The 15,921-nt window shown below is 41.2% G+C and overlaps 1 protein-coding gene across 2 annotated transcripts in view; it reads right to left on the reverse strand.

Annotated features, from left to right (window-relative positions):
* The window catches only part of ACTN2 (actinin alpha 2), a 68,121-nt gene that overhangs the window by 23,811 nt on the left and 28,389 nt on the right, over nucleotides 1-15,921 (reverse strand). The window contains exons 4-9 of one of the 2 annotated variants that reach the window (XM_026008743.2): nucleotides 15,691-15,777; nucleotides 10,853-10,940; nucleotides 9,146-9,224; nucleotides 6,078-6,159; nucleotides 1,899-1,984; nucleotides 392-484 (exon numbers count right to left, since the gene is read on the reverse strand). In XM_026008743.2, the coding sequence (XP_025864528.1) occupies nucleotides 392-484; nucleotides 1,899-1,984; nucleotides 6,078-6,159; nucleotides 9,146-9,224; nucleotides 10,853-10,940; nucleotides 15,691-15,777 (515 nt within the window). Of the gene's footprint in view, nucleotides 1-391; nucleotides 485-1,898; nucleotides 1,985-3,072; nucleotides 3,159-6,077; nucleotides 6,160-9,145; nucleotides 9,225-10,852; nucleotides 10,941-15,690; nucleotides 15,778-15,921 lie in introns of both variants that reach the window. The other variant, XM_026008742.2, reaches the window with a different exon arrangement.

Here is a 15,921-nt window from a genome sequence, read left to right on the forward strand (position 1 = left end):
GCGTGGAGCAGGACTTCTGAGTGATGGAGGGCACGCTACTGGAGGTCAGTCACCAACAGGGCAAGAAAAAAACAAAAAGTAATGTGGTCTCATCTGGGGACATCCAACCCTGGTGGTGCAGAGCTGAGCTTGGAATCGTGCCCCACTCCTTAAAACACGCAAACTTTTTCTATGATCTGGGGTGGTTGGGAAGACCATCAGGATTACTTTTGTGCCAGTAAGCATGTTGCTATGAGAAGAGCAACCTCTGAGATCAAGTGCATTTTCCTACTCGTATTCTGTCTGAGATGAAAAATGCAGAGAAAGAAAACACTGACAGCCGGTGCTCCCCCTCCACGCCTCTCCCTCTGGGTGGGAATGGACAGGACTGCCGGGCACCCGCTCCCTTTACCTCACTCGCTAGCCTCTCATATTCTTCCATCAGCCTCTCATTCTCTTGATTCACAGCAAGAACCTTACATATCCTGTTAGCTGCTGTCTCGGCCTGTAAAACACAATAGGTAAACAGGACAGCTCTGTCGACAGGGAGGTGCATGCACAAAACGGAACGTGGTGAGGCAGGAGAGGTAATGAGCAGATGGTGTGCTGTCGATGGTGCAGAGTCAAGGTTAGGGTGGATTCAGACTGAGGATATGGCTCATGAGTCATTTCACACCTTTTTTACACAGACTTACACGGCAGGCTGAATGTACTGTGGGGAATAATGGGGAGATACCATTAGTCTAAAACACAAGCTTTGTAAAACATCAAGCAAGTTAGTGACAGAAATATATGGGTCCAGGAAGAGGAAATCCCCCATCCCTGAATGTCCACCTGAGTACTCTACTGACCTCATGACTATAGGGCCAGAGCTCTCTACAGAACCTTAGCCTTTGGAAATCAAAGCAAAAAAAGAACTGGGTCCTGAATAGATATTGTTATTGCACCGAGTTCACTACAGCCCTCTTGACCTAAAATGAATACATAGAACTTGCTAGATGGGATCCTTCCACAGAGCTAGACTTGTTCTAAGATTGGTGTGCCCTACACGGAAAGTCGTTGAGGTGTATGGAGTTCTCGGTTGTCATTTCGTGGAGGGGCACTGAGGCTGGGGGTAGCAAAGTGCCCCAAACCACGACCACATGGTGAATCCAGAAGCACAAGCCACCCCCTTCGGCCTCTAGCCTGTCCCAAAGCCTTGCCTCACAAGCCCCATTTGCAGTTGGCATCATTTGCTGCTGATTGTCATGGAGAAATCATAAACACGATACCTACTTGGTCCACTCTGGCCCATTCATTTTGTCCAAGGACACGTACGTGGAGGGGCAAGAGACAGGTGGATAAGGTAGAAAGCTGAGGGACATTCACCCACAACATGTGTCTTGAGGAATGTGATTTTTTTTTGAGGCTTTAACATTGTTATCCTTTCACTATTGCAGTTAAATTAAGACTCATCTTGAAAGTTGTTAGAACAAATCACTGAACAGAAAGCAGTTTCTTGGCAGAGGAAACAGGGGCACCAGGGAGGTGCTCATTTCTCCTCATCAGATTTCCCCGTCACTGCTCGTGAATGTGGCACCATTTTCAAGGTGCTTGTGTTTTCCTAAAGTGCAAATGTTTCCCACCATTTACTAATGAAATAAAAACAATATCTTGGAAGGAAGGAAAGATTAAAAAACACCCAAACAAACAAACAAACAACACTTCAGGAACTATCTAAAATTAAAGCTGTTAAAAAACAAAAAGTATTCACGGTTTGGAACTTGCCATATTAGGTCATCACGAAACACTTAGAAAGATTCCAAGGTAAGATGTGAAGCGCACAAACACACACCCAGGTACGCGCACGTGCACGCACACACAACTAAAACCAATGCAGAAGAGCAGCACAGCAGCCCAGATCGACACGTGTTGAATACCTGCTCCGCGCCCGCAAACGCATGGTAGAAGCAGGAAACGTATGTCATGATAGCTCTTTCATCGGGTTTAGGAGTGTTCACAATGTCTGAAGGGAGGGAAAAAAATAACACAGAAACAAACACACACACAGATGAAGAGTAGAAACCAGGGTGAACAAAGGGAAGAACGGATTGGTTTACACGGATCCGTTTTCTGTGTGTTTCTTGGGCCCACAACCCTATGCCTCCAGAAGGCTCTCACACTGACATTGTTTGTGAACAGAATGGCTTGAACCCACATGTTTTTCTCATACTCGCCAAGGGTCTTTTTCCTCCCCTACCCTGTGATGTGCTTCTAAAAGTGCAGTCAAGAGGTTAATATGGGGACTGTGTGCTGCTCTCTCAGGGCTTGTGGTCACTTCCTAATGACTCATGAGGCCCATATCTGCTCATCTTTTGACCAGATCAGGTCATCTGCCACTGTTGCTCTAAGCAACATAGGTAGCCTAGCAGGATGCTGGGAATACGGGCATCTATCTGTGGCCCCATCTCTCCTGCCATTTCCCCACCCCCATCTTCATAACTATTGGCTTTCTGTTCCGTGAATGGTCCTGGCTGCCATGAGGACAAAATTCACTGGAGAGGATGTGGCTTTTAACACCTTCTGTGAGTACTTACCTTGCCATTTACAAAACCACCAAGGGTTAATAAAACATCTAAAGAGAAGGATATACAGGGCTTGTATTTATTGTGACTCTTGCTACCATTTGTATTAGCTGCCAAAATAAGCAACAGGAAGAAACAAAGAACCATGTGAACACACCACTCTTTGCTGAACTGCTTTTAAACTTTAAATTCATTTGGGTCACTAGATAAAACAAAGTGAAAAAGATAACCATGTAATTTCCTATGGGTGAAACCTGGTCATTGGGTTTTCAGAGAGTATGCCCAGAATGGATGTGGGGTTGTGTAACAGTATGGAATCTTCTGGAAAACAAACACGAACGGCATACTATCGCATGGACAGAAAGTAAGTTTCAAAGAAAACTAGACTAAAAAAGACAAATGACCTCCTCCTCAGAACCAGACAGGTCTCCTTATGCAGAGGAGACGGGGAAAAGAGAAAAACAATTGAAAAAAAAAAAAAAAGACACAGAAGGTGAAGGGTGAGTGGTGACTCTTTTTACATCCTCACCTTCTGTGCACCAGCAAAAGCATGATAGTAACAGGAAACATAAGTCATTATGGCTCTCTCATCGGGTCTGGCAGTGTATACTAAATCTGTGTGGAGAAAAGAAGGTTAACTGCTCGGATGTTCTAGTACCCACGGGCTTCTGCCAAGTGCTGCCTCAGAGAAGTCAAAGCCGTGAGTCTCCTCCCCTCACCCACCACACACTTATGTTGTTAAATCTTTGGCTCCAGTCAAAGAAATCATACCTACAAAGTCATTACTATCTGTATTTTTGAGAATTGCCCAAGAGAAGGGCATGGCTAGCACAGAAGAGCCCTAAATCTGCAAGAACGTTACATCCACAGCCAGAATCAGAGTTCTGGAAGCCTACAGAAGGCACGCAACAGCACATTCCCTGAGACTTCCTATCGCTGCACATATGGAGGGCCCAGGGGTCGACAAAGAGCCCTTCTGCGAGTCCACACAGAATGTATACACCCAGGAACCTAAGCCTGGTGCTCACCTTAAGGAAAGGTTTGTGGAGGAAAAGAGAGAAACAACTTTCAGAACCTTTTAAAAGCATGGCAGACAGTTACAATGAGGACAAGTTTCCCTGGTGTTTAGTATAGGTAGTAGCTCATGGGAGAGTGGCCCAGCTAGCCACTCGACAACCCCCACTTAAGGTCCAGGACGCAACACCATGACAGGAAGTGAGGTCAACAGGAGCAGGTGGGAAGGCAAGGCTTTGCAGGAGGGATGAGAGTTCTGACAGGAGGCGCCAGCACAAGACATGGCTCAAGCAAGGACATGCTAATACAATGCTGTGGTGGTGACAGGGCCCCGTGGTACTGTAGTGAGGATACAAAGGGCCACATGCAGAGGGGACCATTCTAAACTCATGTTTAGAGAAGGAAAAAAATGCTAGTTAGTGAAACTTCTAGATCCCCAAAGAATGTCACAAGGTGGCTACAAAGCAAAAATTATGCTTCTAGCATGCCAAAGACTAAAACTGTCCCATCACAATGTGCCCCACACCAGAGGCAGTCAAGCTCATGACTGCCAGAAGACTCCTGTGGGAAATTACAAAGAAAATATTCTAGCATGTAAGCATTGTTCTGAACCATTTAAAAGAAAATAGACTAAAATGTGTCACAAGGGAGGAGGAAATGAAGGAGCACCAGTGCATCTCATTGGCCTAGAAGGATTCACAAGATGGACACACACCCAGACCAGGACTCAGGGGCTAAGGGAAAACCTACCTACCAGCTAGCAAGCATGTCAGCAAGCCAGAGGAATAATGATGGTGACCCTGAACTCACCCTCAACTGCAGTGTATTAGGGAGGCATTAATTTACTGTTGGTCTGTTTTCTCCTCTCTTTAGTATCCAAGCTATTAATTCGAGTGGGTAAACACTGGATAGTTATTTACTCTACAGAAAGGTCAAAGGAGATGCCACACAAATGAAAACTTAGCTTAGAAAAGACAGACAGACAAAAAGGAAAAGGAACTATTCTATATTGCTACTACATCATTTTACTGACTCTCTCTCTAAAGATTTTTTGCAAAGCATAAACAGATTGGAGGAGTGTATTCAAGTGTTAACACCCAATACTACAGGTGTTTGTTAAATGGTTAAATTAATGAATGGGTAAAATGAGAATACTACTCTGAAGATAACTGTTATATGAGTTGCACAGTGTCCCTCAAAAAGATATTGTTGAAGTCCTATCTCCCAGCCCTGGTACCTATGAATCTGATCTCATTTGCAAATAGGTCTTTGTAGATATAATCAAATGAAGATGAGGTCCTGCTGGGGTACAGAGGATCCTTAATCTAGCATGACTGATGTCCTTGTAAGAAAGAGAGAAAGAGATGTAGAGACAGATGCAGACGGAAGAGTGATGCTACCATAAGCCAAGGAATGAGAGGGGCTTTCTGAAGCTGAAAGAGACAAGGAAGGAACCTGCTTTACAGGCTTGGGAGGATGCATAATGCTGCCAACAGCTTGGTTTCAGAGTTAGAGCCTACAGAATCATAAGAGAATAAATTTCTATTGCTTCAAGACACCTAGTTTATGATCATTTATAATACAATCACCAAAAATGAGGAGGAACAGATGATTGACAATCATCAAGTTCTCTGCTTTTCCCTAATAAAGCCATTAAGGGAAGATATGGACTGTTATGGAATAAAAGTATTAAGTACAAACACAGCAACATAAGTTCCTTGAGGGCAGGACCCTACCTTATACATCTCACTATCTCCTGAAGTACCTAGCAGAGGGTCTTGTTCATACCTGGCACTCATATATGCGTGTTGAATGCCAAGTGAATCATGAACAAGTGAAATGAATGGATGGTTTCCACATATCTGTGCTTTCAATGAGGTGCCATAGGTATAACCCACACAAATTTATTACATATAGAGGGCACAAAAGTTATTTGAAACTAGTCCTCAGCATGAGTGATGCTCAGCTGCAAAATATTTAGAAGTTCTTCCAGATTTAACTAAACTAAATTTAATTTAGACCCAAAATGAAACATGGAACTTTGAGAGGTGTGCTGCTGGCTAAACGTTCCATATTCTGTATTTTGATTCTATAATTACTGTTTGGAAGGAAGAATGTTTTTCCTTGTGGAGTCCTGAGCATTTCACAAGATTTATTTGCTAAACTGTCTCCATGTGGTAAGAAAGGTAACAGTGTGTTGTTACAAAAATGAAAATAATTTTTCTTTGCAGATCACAAACCAAAGCATTCTATTTCTTTGCCAAAGCTGAACCTTTTACCAAATTCTTTCATTAGAGTTTTGCCGGCGTGGTTTTTAGCAGGATTTTTAAAAAGAATTCATGAACAAAGCTGCAAATGAAATTCTCTTTATGCTCCTGTGGCCAATGACATAAACTTCTTCAGATTCCTAAGTACTTCAGATGTAACTTGGCTATAAAGTTTTACAAATCCCCATGCATGGCCATAGCATGTGTAGGCCACAGACTTTCCACAAGTTGGTAAACACGGTTTTCCTCTCACCTTCAGCATCCAGCATTTTGGGAATATCCAGGTGCTTCTCTGCAATTTCCATGGCCAGGTTAATATTTCCTATTGGGTCATCCTGCATGAAAAACAGCACAGCCAGTTTTTGAAAATGTCTCTTGAAAGGAATTATGAATGATGTGTTTTATACACCTCATTTTTAGGAGGCAACCTTTCCATGCATGTAACCATAACAGTACAAGTAATTTTTCCCAATCGCTTCAAACATTTAGAAAAACACCAAAAATGATCTGAACCCCACACAATCCATGCACACTCCATCCAAATCATAAATGTGAGCCCAAGGTTTAAGAGGACAACTGCTTTGCAGACAGGAGTAAAGCTGTCAGATACTTTCTCATGGACTGGAAAGAACATTCAAGACCTCTGAGCTGTTTTCAACTCTACTGACAACGTTTCATGATTCCAGAAGAAATCATGAAACCTACATTTTTCCAGGTCTGGAAGGTGATCATGGAGAATATTTAGTACAATGCTTTTGTTTTGAATATAAGAAAATTGATGGATGAAGAGAAGGAAACATGCCAGTTGGTGAAACTTTCAGATCCCCAAAGAATGTCACAAGGTGGCTACAAAGCAAAATTATGCTTCTAGGATGCCAAAGACTAAAATTGTAAATGAAAAGTAGGAGGAAACTTTTGTTCTTAAGATTACATTTATCTTCACTGTAAAATTGGTTAAATATATACATATATATTTACATACAAATATATATATATGCTATAATAAAATAAATTTAACCAGAGGTATATAACCAAAATTCTGAAAAATTTAAAGACTTATTTAACATTTCTTGTTTTGATCCACTTCAGAGATCATTATGAACCTGAAATGGGATGGGGATTGGAAAGATAGATCAATCAGAAAAGGAATGTTAGTCCAGGGATGGCTTCAATGAATTTTAACATCAAAGCCATTTTAAATATTTTAGAAACTGCAGCCCTTTGCAGTAAGTACATTTTAATACGCTGAAGCAATTTCAGAAGTGCAGGCTTTCACTCATGAGGGCTCAGTGAAGAAATCCAAACAAGCTTCCTGGCCTCACAGAATATACATTTTTCAAGTAAATGTTTCAACAAAGCATTCCATTAGGAGCAGCCATATGATAATGTCAGGCGTACCTGCATATTTTATGCATATAATTATAAATCCAAATTGCTGAGCAAAAGTCTTTCTGTTTTAAATATATTAGAAAAATTTTAATATTAAAAATAGATTGATTCTGAGACTCTGGGAATCTCATCTATACTGTAACAGAGAGAGATAAAATGAGGCAATTAAGTATTTCCTTGGCTCAGCTACTGGCCACGAGACCTTGGGCAGATTTCTGAATCCCATACTTCTTTCATTACTGGGATAATAACAATACCTACTTCATCACTGCATTAATATTTTACTGTGCACTGTCAAGACTGAATGAATATACATGTATATGTAACATATACATAATAATATGTATATGTAACATACATATTAATATATAATATACATACTAGAATATAGACTAATATACATATATAAGTGTGTGATTTATACCTACGTCACATACATATTAATATATGATACATACACAATAAATATATGTATTTATTCATAACAGAATCTAATCTAGAGCTGTATAAGTATTAACTGCTATTGATAATTACCATCATTTCTCGCTCATCTTAGCCAATTGCCACAGGTCTGTTGACCATTTGTAATAAAAATCAACCATTATAAAATGCTAATGAAACTAGTTCGATCTAGAACAATCCCTTCATTTTGCAAATGAGACAGAGATTCACTGAAAAGATATACACTATCTCCATGTTTGAGACATTCCAAAATAACTCCAGAATAAGAGCATGTATGCTTTGAAAAGTTGAGGAACCCTGGCAACTTTCCATTACAGAACCGTAGGATTCATCTTTTCATACAAGTAAATTCTTGATGAGCTACCTTGTAGTCATCAGAGACAGGCTAGGAAGTGAGGTGATGAGCAGGTGACAACTAAAAAAATGGCAAAAGTGACCTCCTCCAACGACCATGCACATCACACAGGTGAGGGCAGCATGCAGCCAGATTCCACACCAAAACACAGCAACTCAATGTGAACAGCCAGCTGAGCACAGCAGCAGCTAGAATCATCAGTTGTAGGAATGTTTTTGGGGCAGACAACACTTTTAGTCCTAAATCTTTACATGTCATTATTTCTAGGGCCGCACAGACTGTCTACCACAGGATTGAGAAGGAGCATGAACTTCTTTTTTCTGTCATAGATTACATTTCTAAACTACTGTTTTAGAGAAAGAATCCTGAGACTATTTGAAATTTAAGCACGCTGAAGCTTAAGCTTACAGAGAGAATTAAAATTTCCTCAAGTTGCATTTTCTAAAGAGAGCAAAACCAAAACCTTTCCTTTTTTAAAAAAATCTTTTTAAAAGATTTTATTTTTTTAAGTTATCTCTTGACCCAATGTGGGGCTCAAACTCAAGAGATACACGGCCCTCTGACTGAGCCAGCCAGGTGCCTGCAAAAACTCTTGGCTAAAGCTACAACTAATATCATCGATTGATTGCAACATAATGATAAAGTATCCCTTGTGTGAGAAGTAAGTTAATCAATTCTGAGTAAAAATGTCTGCAACTAAAACCTTCAGGGAAGGTAAAGGGAATTTAAAAAGAAGGCTAAGAGTATTTGAACCTCTCTCTCCCCCTAAAAACCATATATGTCCCCTTCTCATGTTTACAATCTGGGAATGTAAAATCTCTAAGAAACATCAATAAAAACCTTCACCGTAAATCAAGCCCAATCAACATGTGGGCCAGAAGGGTAACTTAGCCTTGGGTCCTGTCCCACCCTAATTATTTAATATTAGTAACTAATTCATGATTAATAGAAGTGTTTTCCTGGCTGCCGTTTCCTTCTGCCTGGTGTGCCAGGCTAGCTGGGAACCTCGGCCAGTAGCAGCTGGTATTTGAGTGAGTTCAGTGCTGATGTGCTCATTTTCAGAATGATGTGCTGAGGGGCAGGGTGGACACTGCATGCCAGGCCCCCAGAATGACCTTGTTAAGCTTTGAGTAGTCAATGAGGTCGGGCCGGTGTCTGTGGATGAGCGCACAGAGTCCAAGGCCATCCTTCCAGCTGCACAACAGTTGAGAAGAAAGGGAATACATGTTAATAATGGAGAGAAAGCAGCAGCAAGGGTATGCCCTTGGTCAGACAGAGGACTGAAATTTGGGACACAATGTCCTGCTATCTGACTTAATGCACTTCCTCCCTGACCCAGTGACCTTCTGGTCACTTTCTTAAACATCAGTCTTCTTTCCAGGATCTTTCTAGGGTCTGCTGAACTCCTCTTCATTTATAACTTCAGGCCTACCTTTGCCTGGGACTCCTCCCTGTCTCCGGACCCCTCTACTCCATAGAGATGGAGTTTCCTTTCCTCCCTGGTCCTGATCCCCTCCTCCCTCTCTGGAGTCTCTAAAATGGACCCTATATTGGGTCTGCCCAATAGACACAAGGATATCTATCCTGAAATGTCCAGAACACACTCCCCCCAAGATCCTTATACACTTAAAAAGTCACTATCAGCTCTCAGGTCCTCCTGTGTCTTTCTTCACAAGGTTCTTTACATGTTTTTAAATAAGGCAAAGACATGTAAACACCCGAGGGACTCAGCAAGGAGGACCTGGATTCCCAGTCTGTTTCCCCAGAGACACTTACGCCAACTGTTCTTTAGAAAGCCCCAGGCTTTGAGCTTGCCAGTTCTGACGAGGGGTTCAACGAGGTCTGGGAGTGGGGGTTCTGTTCCTCAAAGGGTCAGGGGAAGAAAGAAACCCAAAAGCCCAGGGCTACACAGCTCATGTGCTTGGGCCAATCTTGGGCCCAAGGAGGTACAGCAAGAAGGTCAATGAGAAGCGGGAAGGTCTGCAACTTGGTTGACTTTCACACTGGCAGGATTACCTTCTCTTTCGTGATTCCTTATATCCTTGAGATAACATGTCATAGGGACAGAGACGTTTTCTTTCTCACCTTCGTACACTCAAGACCTGGCTTAGTACTTGGGATGTACTCTATAATATTTGTCTACCCAGAAGAACCTCTCCCATTTTTCCTTGTGGCTCATCCTCACCCTCCATTTTGCTGACTATCCATGATGGCTAGGGACCCATTTATATTTCTGGGTAAGCCACCATCTAAAGGGTGAAAATACAGACAACTCTTTGATTCACAAATGATAATGACAGAAAACCTGCATGATGAGGAACCCTGGAGCAAGGATGAAACCACACTCAGAGTATATTTAGGTTTCATTCACGCAGGTTGCCATCATGTTACACACGTGTTTTCTACTTCTCTCAAATCCCAGCACACAAAACTGGCCAATGCATTGTCTTTCTCAATGTAGACAGGACATCGGAGGAACATGCAGACTCTGCCTTGGCATCCTTCTTGCTGAGAAGCCACACCAGCCACTCCCACCCCCACCCCAGCACCAGGTGAAGGCCACAGTGAGGCAGATTCCTACATCCCCAAATTATGAGGACGTGCTTATCAATACTATGCTGTTTTACCAGCACCTCAAATCTTAATCATATGTGTTCCCCAGAGAGATCTTAAGCATCAGAGATTCTATAACCTTGGTTCCACTGCATCAGAAAACACCTCTCAGACACAAGCTGGAACACACTGGTGTAAGTGACCACTACCTTCCAGCCATCTGAGGACTCCAGTAATAACAGAGGAAGCCCAGAGCCCTGGTTGCTCACCTGGTGTGGAAGTTCTGGATGTTCACATTTCTGTAAGGGGCAGTTTTCCTTTGACACCAAAGCAGCAGACCTTCTTTCGCAGAGGTTTCTGTAATAAGGGCCAAAAGAAAGTGTCCACATGGAAGAAATACTCACTACTTCATGCACCCAACTCCTAGTCACTTTATAAAGAGACCTCCCCCGGGGGCCAACAACCAAATGTATCATCTCTTCCCATGGTCTCTGCCAAAGGGCAGGAGCAGGACCCTGCTCCCAGGAACTGACTTCTGATGACACTGCCAATGCAGGAGCAACTGCAAGTTATGGCATCCTGAATGTAAAATCAGACTTCAGGGCACCTGGGTGGCTCAGTAATTGAGCGTCTGCCTTCGGCTCAGGACATGATCCCAGGATCCTGGGATCATTCCACATCAGGCTCCCCACAGGGAGCCTGCTTCTCCCTCTGCCTATGTTTCTGCCTCTCTCTGTATGTCTCTCATAAATATATAAAATCTTTAAAAATAAATAAATAAAAGCAGACTTCAGGGATATGGGTGATTTACCATTTGTTTACATGAAACTAAAAAATCTGGGTTGTTTAAGACTTCACTAACCTGTCACTCGATTCACTATGCTCTTAGGTCAATGGAATTCACAGAAGCCACTGTGTCTCAGATTTACTCCCTTATGTGGTGATTTTTATAATACTGAAAGGCTTTTATGAGTGTCTTTCAAGTTTGGCCACTTGGGTTTTGACCAAGTAGAAACAACAACAGTCTGCCCCCCCCGCCCCTCCCGGTAACCATGACAATGTGCCGCTCAGATGTCCTGCTGCTGGAAGCTTAAGACAAGCTGCTCCACGCTGGATGCACCCCTGCATTCCCCAGAGGCCATACCTCCTCATGCTGCTCCAAAGACTGGGTATGAGGGGGCACTAGAGCTGGGCCATTTCTGCACATGTAGGGCTCCTCTGGGAGCGACCATGGCTTAAGGGCTTTCCATCAGCCTCGCTGAATGGGCCTGAGGGTCCCATCACCATTAAGACCCTTCTCCCTGCAGCCCTCCTGTTCCTTCTTCAGCACAAGTGTTGGCCAGCTGCACTAGCCTGATGGCTCTCTCAGCCATTTCTGGTTCTTCACAGGCATTTCCCCCAACAAATCTTCTGCGTGTCTGTTATGGACTGAATATTTGTGTTCCCCCACTTCCCTGAATTCTTATGTTAAAGCCCTGACCTTACTTAGAGATGGAACCTTTGGGAGGCAATTATGGTTAGATGAGGTCATGAGGGTGCAGCTCCCATGACGGGATTAGTACCCTTCTGAGAAAAGACACCAAAGTGCGCACTCTTCCTCTCCCTCTGCCACGTAGGACCTAGCAAGAAGACAGCCATCCACAAGCCAAAATGAAGGTCCTTATCAAAAACTGACCATAATGACACCCTGATCTTGGACTTCCAGCCTCTAGAAACATGAGAAAATAAATTTCTGTTGTTCAAGCCACTCAGTCTACGGTATTTTGTTATAGCAGCCCAAGCCAATCAAGACAGCATCTTAATACTCCTCTGGCACTGGCTTCTTGGACCCAAAGTATATACACATCCAAACAGCCCCTCCAAACCACTCTCCAAATCTAGGATCCTGCCTGTAAGTAATTGTTAATTCAGAAAAACCCTATAAACAGGTGGACTTTTGACTAACAATGGGTCCTGGTCTTCCATTTTAGTAAGGGCTTAAAGTTGATTTTTTTTTTCTGTAAAAAGTATTCTGTAATTATTTATCTAAATTGTCCATTCTAGTCAGACTCCCTGTGACCCATAATCCAATTGAAATAAACAGATTCCGAAACTTTCATGTGATATAGGACTAATGTGAATGACTCCTATTCATGTCTCTTCTCCAGAAAACCTTATTAAGAAAAACAACTGAAAGTTCTAATAGTTTATTCAAATATTAACTGATAGAAGTTTCAAAAATGGAAAACTTGTTTTTCTGCCATGTACATAACTGCCTGCCTTTGGCATCCTGACTGATGTAACCAGTAAGAAATCATACATCAGGAGGAAAGAACACACTGCATTTTTTATTTTTTATTTATTTTTTTAAAGATTTTATTTATTTATTCATGATAGTCACACAGAGAGAGAGAGAGAGAGAGGCAGAGACACAGGCAGAGGGAGAAGCAGGCTCCATGCAGGGAGCCCGACGTGGGATTCGATCCCGGGTCTCCAGGATCGCGCCCTGGGCCAAACGCAGGTGCTAAACCGCTGTGCCACCCAGGGATCCCTACACACTGCATTTTTTAAAGTTTAAATGAAATTTAGGCTAGAAAGGTAAACAGAGGTGAAGTTGATCAATAAAATCTCATACCTGCTACTGGAGTTTAAATTTGCCAGTCACTGAGTAACACCTAATTTCTTTCTAAATATGACTGGATGCTCTTAGCTGATGGACATCAAAGTATTCTCATTTAATTGGCTAATCTAATAAAAAAACAGACTCTTTCCCACCCTTTGCCCATGTTTGGCTTTCCAAACCAGGCTAACAAGGCTGTGCCTACTAGGTACCTGGCTGTGGTATACCCCAGTCTCTGTAAGGATAGATTAAATCTGGAACTCAGCCATTTGGTGCATGCACACATACATCCACACACAAAACCCTGGTAGTGGGTATGAAAAGCATATCCTAAAACAGGTAGTGCCATTTATCATTTCATTACAGAATCCCACCGGATGCTCCAAGGAACCCCACCTGCACACATCGGGATCACCCTCATTAGCAGGCATATTAATCTCTCATTTTAATTCCTGGAAGAAATCCATCATTCTGTTGAAGGAGATTGGCTCCTCAAAGAATTCACTCATAATAACAATGTCTTCTTCCACATGATACACATTATTAAAACAAACTAAGATCATTTTTCTATAGACTTCCAGAAATAAAGTGAGGTTGTTAAGAAATAATTCCAAAAAAGTAAAATAAATAAAATAAAAATGTAAGTTAACCAACTACTCCCTGAAAGACATCTACTTAGAAGAGATCTAGTACTTTGCTAATCAAATTTCCACTTTTGAATGTTTAATTTCTTAGTCTTTTTGAAAGCAGATTAATGTAACTTTTATTGTGGTATTTCATAAAATATTGTGACTTGATTATCTTATTTTGGGCACATTAATAATCATTTTAGGGAAAATGAATAATGGATAATACCACTCACAGCTGCGCTTGAAACAGAAGTTAGTTCTAAATTAATATTATCACTAACTTAAATTTTGTAACCAATCAGAAAAAACCTGAGGTCAAGTTCACCTCTGTAATATTTGCGGGAAAAGGATTCACTAGTCTAGCAAATGCAACAGTGTGAACAGGATTTTTACAAATAGTATTTGTTCTTTAAGGTGGACTCAACTGTTTAAATATGTAAACTTGTAAATTTATAAAATTGGTAAAATCATTACAAATTACTGTTTTTCCTTTAATAAAGCAAGAACTTTTAAGAAGCATCTTGTTATTTTCACTAGAGTGAAAAGAATGTACTTTAATAAAAGTACACTGTCATGAAAGTTTTCAATTTCATACTGTTTATTAGTTCAAGCTGGCTGTCATTTCTGAGCCTGAATTATTGAGATTTTAATATCATTATATCTAACTTGGATTTTTAGATGACACAAATGTGGCTTCTGTGCCAGAAGGGAATAGTCTAAGTGGGTTAGAAAGTCCCTTATGGGTAAATACTGTAGGCTTCATGCAATCTGGCACAACAGTAGATAAATTATTGTTTTTTAATATTTGTTGGTAACATTACTTAAAATGACTAGCATCAAGGGGTACTCCATACTCTGGGCAGATTTATAAACAACACCTGCCCAATGCCTCACCATTCAGTACCCAGTTACCTGTTAGGTGGTGACAAAGGTACAGATAAGATGCTGACTGGTTGGACAATTCAGACTGCCTTTAAAGAGTCCTACAGCTATACGTTTTGTGATTTGAGGGCTAAATTGGCAAAGATCTAATTTTAAGAATGTCAATTTGACACTTTTCAACAGTACTGAATTTATCAAAATATTTAGGAGTACAGTAGGCGTAAAAGACTAAAGAATTTCATCTTCAGTGGCAGTGCCAAGGACTATGATTCTATTATAGTGACAGAACAGTTGTTAGGCCAAAAGATACAAAAACAATAGAGACTTTATTAACAGATCAAAAGAGATAGAGACAGAGAAGAAAGGAAGGTAGGGAGGGAGGGAGAGAGGGAAGGAGATGGGAGGGTGAATGAATGAACTCAGATTTCAACTGATTGGTTTTTTGCACCTGAAAAAAAAAAATGTTCCAACTTTAAGTCTACAGAACTGTTATAGTTGGGAACCTACTGGTATAATAAGCAATTAAAAGCTCAAAAAAACCGCTCATTTTAAAAACCAACTTCTGTTCTGAACATGTGCTCATCTTTTCAAAACGATTCCACCCCCATGAATGAAACAGTATGGCTGGGGTCTTTCCCATACAAATATAAAATCTGTGAAAACCCAACTCCCATAGCTTTCATTAAATCATGTAAATGACTATTCAATTTCACAAAACCCTATTTAAATTTTACTTTAGAAACTCAATTTACAGGGGATCCCTGGGTGGCTCAGTGGTTTAGCGCCTGCCTTTGGCCCAGGGCGTGATCCTGGAGATCCGGGATCAAGTCCCACATCAGTCTCCCTGCAGGGAGTCTGCTTCTCCCTCTGCCTGTGTCTCTGCCTTTCTCTCACTCTGTCTCTCATGAATAAATAAATAAAATTAAAAAAAAAAAACTCGATTTATAAATCCCTTTAAGTATCATAATACAATCAGATTTTCAACCATGTCTTTTACCTTCAACTGAGATATCCTGAATAGCAAAGCGAAGGATAATGGTCCAGATCATACCCAGTGTCATCTTTACATTGCCATCCACAATTTCTTTAGAAAAGAAAAAAACAACAACAAATTAGTGTAAAGATAACATAATTAGGACATAAATTTTTCCTGTTACTTGTACATTTCCCGTAAGTTTTTACGTCAGAGCTATTGGAAAAAATACATAGACATACAAAGACCAGTTTA

Source organism: Vulpes vulpes, chromosome 4 (assembly GCF_048418805.1).
Source record: "Vulpes vulpes isolate BD-2025 chromosome 4, VulVul3, whole genome shotgun sequence".
In the NCBI taxonomy this organism is placed as follows: Eukaryota; Metazoa; Chordata; class Mammalia; order Carnivora; family Canidae; genus Vulpes; species Vulpes vulpes.